Source organism: Panthera pardus, unplaced genomic scaffold, assembly GCF_024362965.1.
Source record: "Panthera pardus isolate Hobbes unplaced genomic scaffold, ASM2436296v1 HiC_scaffold_25, whole genome shotgun sequence".
Lineage (NCBI taxonomy): Eukaryota > Metazoa > Chordata > Mammalia > Carnivora > Felidae > Panthera > Panthera pardus.
The window spans coordinates 33,867,883-33,875,078 of NW_026526821.1; the positions used below are offsets into that span (position 1 = coordinate 33,867,883).

A 7,196-nucleotide genomic window follows, 5' to 3' on the forward strand; every position below is an offset into this window, starting at 1 on the left:
TAAATTCCTAGCAGTGCTATTGCTGGGTCATAGGGTAGGTCTATTTTTAATTTTCTGAGGAACCTCCACACTGCTTTCCAGAGCGGCTGCACCAATTTGCATTCCCACCAACAGTGCAAGAGGGTTCCTGGTTCTCCACATCCTCTCCAGCATCTATAGTCTCCTGATTTGTTCATTTTGGCCACTCTGACTGGCGTGAGGTGATATCTGAGGTGGTTTTGATTTGTATTTCCCTGATAAGGAGCAACGTTGAACATCTTTTCATGTGCCTGTTGGCCATCCGGATGTCTTCTTTAGAGAAGTGTCTATTCATGTTTTCTGCCCATTTCTTCACTGGATTATTTGTTTTTTTGGGTGTGGAGTTTGGTGAGCTCTTTATAGATTTTGGATACTAGCCCTTTGTCCGATATGTCATTTGCAAATATCAGTTTGAAGCAATTTTAAATAAAGCTGCTGTAAACATTTATGTAAATGTTTTTGTGTGAACATAGCTTTCATTTCACTTCCTCCAGGTCATTTTGAAGATGGTATACAAAAACATGGATTAGATTATAATTTAAGAAGAGAGGTACCCGAGTGGCTCAGTTGGTTGAGGATCTGACTTTTGATTTTGGCTCAGGTCATGATCCCAAGGTTGTGGGATTGAGCCCTGAGTCAGGCTCCTCACTGAGAGTGGAACCTGCTTAGGATTCACACACACACACACACACACACACTCTCTCTCTCTCTCTCTCCCCCTCTCTCTCTCCCTTCCCTGCTGCCTCTCTCCCCAACTTGTGCACTTGCTCTCTCTCAAAAAAAATTAAAAATTAAAAAAAAGATATATTATGTACAGTTTGTCCTTTTTGTTTTTTGTTTTTCTTTTCAAATTACAGACAGTAACTTCAGGTAATTACTTTTAAAATTTTAATGTGGTGCAGTGCCTGGGTGCCTCAGTCTGTTAAGCATCTGATGCCGGCTCAGGTCATGATCTCATGGTTGGTGAGTTTGAGACCCAGGTCAGGCTCTGTGCTGACAGCTCAGAGCCTGGAGCCTGCTTTGGATTCTGTGTCTCCTTCTCTATCTGCCCCTCCCCCACTCACACTGTCTCTCTTTCTCTCTCTCTCTCCAAATTAAATAAACATTAAAAAAACTTAAAAAATAAAATTATAATGTGGTTTCCTCAAAATTCTTAAATGGAAGTCAGTATCCACTGAAGTATGGTGATGAGGGAAGATAATTCTTTTTAGTTTAATTGTGCATTTTCTTCTAAAAGGGTATTTGGCAGAAACTGGACTTTCGGCTTGAAGAATTTTTGACTCCTGAACACGATCTTAAATGACTTTTCCTGCAATTCTTTTGTGTTGTAATGAAAACTATCAATAAACCAAGAACCACAAACTTTACTTGTAAAATTTACAGGAGAACAAGTTCTCTTTCCTCTCAGCGAAATTTATATGTCCTATTTGTTCAGGATTATTTTTCTCATTAGTAACTCATTAGAACTGAAGAAAATACAGCTGTCTTTCTAATGAGCACTAAGAAACAAAAATGTGTGTAACACATACATACATACCTAACCAGTCCTCACCTTTTATTACCTAGATTTTACTTTGCTTCCAGAGAGAACAAGATTTTTAGTTAATATACTGAAGTGTGATTTAGAAATGTAGTAACCAAAATAAATTGAACCTCCAAGGTCTTAACTGGAGCCTACTTCCTGTAGTGGAAGAAGAAATTCTGCCTTCATGTTGCTTTGGGTCTGTAATCTAACCCTTCCCCACATAATAAAGTAAAAACATCCAGCCCTTGAAAAGCATAATAAAGAAGTTTTACTGTGTGATTTCTCTGCAATTCCTTTGAACATCATAATTGTCATTATTTTCTGTCACACCACATGCTTTGCTGCTGGAAGTCTTTTCTTTTGGACTGACCCTCACAGCATGCTTCTTTGATCTCCATTTTGAAGGGGGAAAGGCAGAAGCCTTGAAGAGAGTTTTTATTACCAATCATCTCTAAGTGTATTATGAGAATGAGAGAAAACGATTTTAATAGCAGCTGTTGGCCTTGGAAGGCATTAATATTTACTTAGAGCTGAGGAAACAATGAAAGCTTTTATGAAGAGCACACACAGAGCTGCTGGGCATCGTGTGTGTGTGTGTGTGTGTGTGTGTGTGTGTGTGTGTGTGTGAAAGGACATTGTTAAATGTTAATTCCTATGTAGAAGGCAAGGCTCAACCCTTCTATCTCCAGACAGTAGCTTTATTTATGCTTGTCCACGTGGTGGCGCAGTCCCTTTAATAACTGTGTTCTTGGCTTTCCCACACACATTATTTTCTGTTCTGATGGTGACATTACGGAGACTCACCAACCAATGCACAAAATGCAAGTTTCAGGCAAAATTATATAAGATCAATGGAGTGGGAAGTGTATGTTCTCTAAAAAGTTTTCCATTTTTTGATATTTTCCAAAGAACAATTACAACTAACCTTGTCAAGTAGTTCCAATAGCTTTCCGAGTCCCACCTGACTCCACCCCCAATAGAAGTGATTTTTTTTTTTTCACAGTCTTACATCAAATAGTAGCTGAATATAACCTTGGACTGTGCTCTTGTGAGACCTCTACTTTGGAAAAAGGATATGAAGATGGACGAAACAATTGAACCAATCAAATAATAAACCTCTTTCGAAGGATGGAAAATAAGATGACCGAGTAAAGGAAGTAGGGGGTAAAGGTGGGGATCTTTTCACAGAACTTTTGACCCACACTTCACATCCAACAAAAGCCTCACATTTAATTTACAAAAAAATCTGGTGATATACACACTCCCCAAGATGGGATACTGTATTTGAAGGAAGACACTTACCACCCAGCTGTAAAGCCAAGTGCTGTTACTGAATCCCATCAACTGAACACAGTGAATTAATGTTTCATAAGTCCTGTAAGATGATTATACTGCAGTCCAATTTCTTCACATTAATCGTTTACTCTAAACTATTTAAAGCAAATAAAATGTATGTAAATACGTATACAAAACAGCACAATTTTTGTAATCTTATTTTTAAAACATTTTTTAAGTTTTTTATAGAGAGACAGAGAGAGAGGGAGAGCAGGGGAGGGGCAAAGAGAGAGGATCCCTAGCAGGCTCTTCACAGTCGGCACAGAGCCCAACTTGGGGCTCAAACTCTCGAACATTGAGATCATGACCCAAGCCGAAATTGAGAGTCCAACGCTTATCCGACTGAGCCACCCTGGCGCCCCTGTAATCTTATTTTTTACCCTTAATTCTTAATATTGTGACATCTTTAAAACATTTAATTGGATCACTATCAACCTGTGAGGCACTGCAATAAAGGAATAATGACATCACTTTATCACCTGTTATCTAAAAGAAAATCACCCCATTTTCAGTGTCAGTAAGTGACACAACAGAAAAGAAAGGAGCTTCATTTTCTAACTTCATCAGGACTTCTAGACACCCAAATTATAGAATTAAGTTTCCACTAGTGATGATTTCACCAGAAGCCACAAAGTGCAGACCATGGTTGAGAAGGATACACTGAGTTAATGTGTAAGAGAAACAATATACTGTGTGTGTGTGTGTGTGTGTGTGTGTGTGTGTGTGTGTATGTGTGTGTGTGTGTTTAAGTTAACTCCAATCAGGTCATGATGATTCCAATCATGCAAAATGTTGCAAGCTAACACCTACTGTTCTCGAAATGTTTACAATAGGTAACTTTGTTCTTCAGTATGGTTCCATCTATTTGACTTCATGTGTCTTTTTGTATTTTATTTTATTTTATCAGTTTTTAGCCATGATAACATTAGAGTCACAAGTCTTACCCCAGAAACGTTTACAAGCAACTGCTAGGTCACATAAGTGAGCCATATCCCCAAAACTCCAAAATGTGATTGTCAGAGCTGAGCACAGAGAGATAACAGCTGTCACTGTGAATGACCTTTTGTTGTGCTTGTGGGAGGGAAAGTGTACACATTTCATAAATGTCTTTAAAATGCCCTGACACTGTGTCACAACAGGTTATCTGAGGTTTGGTTGTTTTGCAGTCTTCATTTGAATCAGAATGAGAGAGTTCAGATTGATTTCCTTCATCCCGTCAACCCAAAGCCACCACAACTCTGGCAGAAAATCTATTCTTAGTTCCATGTGATCAGCTCAATGATACAAGGTGAGGAATGAAGGGTCACCCAGAAAGTTACACAAGAAAAGAGGAATTGAGGTGTTAGATAAGCAATGGCCGCTAACGTTTGTTGCAATATAAAAACTCTTCAAATGGTTGATCATAAAATAGCATCAGCCAACCTCCAGAGAAAGTTGATTAATCCATGTTTTTTTCCTTTTCAAGCTGAACAAAAAGGAAAGATCAAGGTTCATGGAAAGGATTGCATTGCAAACACTTTCTCATTATCTATGCTCTGTCCTGAAGTTACTGAGTACATGCACAGGGTGGGAATACTTACTGGAGTACCATGAAACCCACACAAGCATGAGGCACTCTTCCAGTCCACAACTTGGAAGTCAACAATGCCTTCTATGTCTGACAAAGTTTCCAGAATTTCTAGGGTTGCAGAGGTGCCTGTATGTGCTGCACCCCTTTGCTCTCTCTTTAAGGCCTCTATTTGGCCAGTTGTTCGGGGTACATTTTGCATCAATTCAACCCACCAGCATTATGGAAGTCAAAGGTCAATGTGCATCCATTGGAATGTAAGCACCTATGAACAGGAGCTTTGTCTGGCTCATTGCTCTATCCTCAGCATGTAGTATAGAACCTAGCCTATAGAGATTCCTAATAAGCATGAGTCCATTAATTAAGTAGCATGAGCGGAAGGGTGTTAAAGGGGGTTTGAGGAAATAGATGGTCACCTGAGCATTATGACATAAGAAATGCAAGGAGACACCAACTCCATACACCTGTCAAGGGCCTGAAATTTCCTTGGTTAAAATAACCTTTTTGGGTTAAAGTGTTGTTTTCAGGAAATTACAAGGAGGTAAGCCGTATTACCCGGTGAACGGAGCTGCTATTGGGCCCAGGAAGGGACATCTTCCAGGAACAGAAAAGTTTGGAGAGACCCAGAATGTTAAATGATTGAAAAAGATCATACAGAATTTTAAGCCCCTCCACTCTTAGCCAAATTTTCCCTTTCTGTGTCTCTTCTAGCATTGGTGGAGCTCATGTGGGTTCCAGGGAAGGACTGAGACAAAGTCAAGGCTTAGAGAAGTTTGGGGGAGGCCCCATCCTTCACCTCATTCTCAGACTCCTGAGAGTACATCGGTGCTGTTTGCCAGGGACCACCTTGGTTAGAATCATCTCATTTTTCCTAATTTACACATAGAAAAGTGATTTTTGAGAGATTTTCCTCTAGACAGAAGAAGCCAAGCAGGAAAGCAGATTCTTTCTTCTGGATATTTTCTACCCTTTTTCTTTAATTTATCACCATCAATGAACACCCACAATATTCACTAGCTTTACTAAAGGCTATAATGTAAGATGGATGAGCCTGAGAGAGTATAGTGTATGGGGGGTTCTCCTCCCCTACTCCAGCAAATAAACCGTTTTGTAACTGCTGAGAGAAAAACACTCCTTTAAAGTTATTTTGTTTATTGTTTTTATTACAAACAGAAAACATAAACCGTGACACCTACCATCTTGTGCTTTGAAATATGAAAGGCAAGGGAAAACTAATTTGGAAACAGAGGTAGGTGAAGCACTTTGGATGATGGATGAAACAGCAACGTTGAAAGATTAATGTTATATAGACAAATTGAAATCTAAAGTGAAAGTTGAGACAACAATAATCAAAATGAATGATAAGGGAAAGCCAGCAGGATGGGAACATTTGAGGCAAAATCCGATCTGGTTTAACCAGGTAAGATGGCTATCTTGAACCTAGTGCTAACCACTTCCTACACCATGCTCATAGACCCTCACTGTCCAACTCAGAGAAAAAGAAAATAGAGTCTTTAGAATGCATCACTATTTCTATACGTAGTCAAATTAATTATCCACATAATTCCATGTGAGGACAATTAGGGTTGGCTTTTTCAGTCAATGGTTTGAGATTCCCAGGCTTGGGATATTTTTAAACAGTTTGATAGCCCAAAATTTCTCACAGGCCCAAGAATTGTTCCCTCTCTACTAAGCATCTATCTAGACAGATAATTTCACATCATCAACATTAAAACCTGAGGTCTTATTTTGGTAGAATGTCTTCGTGTAATTACAAAAAACATGATTTAAAAATAAATAAATTTTCTTACCTGGAAAATGCTGCAACATTATCAGCCAATGTTTCTTGATCATTTGCCCCAGACCTGTAATAGTCATATACAGACTTCTGAAGTACTGATTTAGCATGTTGTTCATAATCACTGATACAAACTAACCGGGTAAACATTTTCACAGTTTATTCCAAACCCAAGATTTGGGATTTTTTTTCCTGCATAGCATTCTATATCTTGATAATTTCACTATCTGTTAATTATTAATAGACTTTTTCCAAAGTTCAGATTTATTTCTCTGTTGCTTACATTAAGTGAGCAAATATGTGCTTAGATTTTGCAATTTCATGTAACAGCTGTCTGCCAAAGAACAGCCACATCTAAGCCATGAGGAGGGCCTGGGGAGGAGCAGAAGGGGATTAGCTGTTATATCAAAACTGAAGGATCTAGAGAAGTACTTGCATGACCCCTCTTGGCTCAGTTCTAACTAAGGCTGCTTCTTTCACACAATATGTATGTTTGCACTTTGCTTGGAACCTAGAATGGGCTGCTGGCTCAGTTTTCTTCCACATTTGGACCATGAACATATCATGTGACAAAGAGCTTATAGAATGGAGGATCTGTAAAAATAGGGTCTCTATGTAATACGATTTCGGCTGATTACAAAAATTTGGCTTTAGCAAGGAACAGTAAGCCCACATTTAACAGATGATTCTTTAATGTTTATTTATTTCTTTTGAGAGAGAAAGAGTATGCACGTGTGAGTGGGGGAGGGGCAGAGAGAGAGAGAGAGAGAGGGAGGGAGAGAGAGAATCCCAAACAGGCTCCACACTGTCAGCACAGAGCCCAACAGGGGGCTCCATCCCATGAACGTTGAGATCACACTTGAGATTACACTTGAGATTACAACAGAGCTGAAATCAAAAGCTGGATGCTCAATAAACTGAGCCACCAGGCACTCCTACAGCTAATTTTAAAG

At 39.1% G+C, this 7,196-nt stretch overlaps 1 protein-coding gene across 1 annotated transcript in view; it reads right to left on the reverse strand.

Annotated features, from left to right (window-relative positions):
• Positions 1 to 6,432, reverse strand: part of HAO1 (hydroxyacid oxidase 1) — a 47,522-nt gene extending 41,090 nt beyond the window's left edge. Inside the window, exon 1 of the mRNA XM_019462550.2 lies at positions 6,257 to 6,432. Coding sequence (XP_019318095.1) covers positions 6,257 to 6,393 — 137 coding nt within the window. The 5' untranslated portion in view covers positions 6,394 to 6,432. The remainder of the gene's footprint in view (positions 1 to 6,256) is intronic.
• Positions 6,433 to 7,196: the final 764 nt, after the last annotated feature.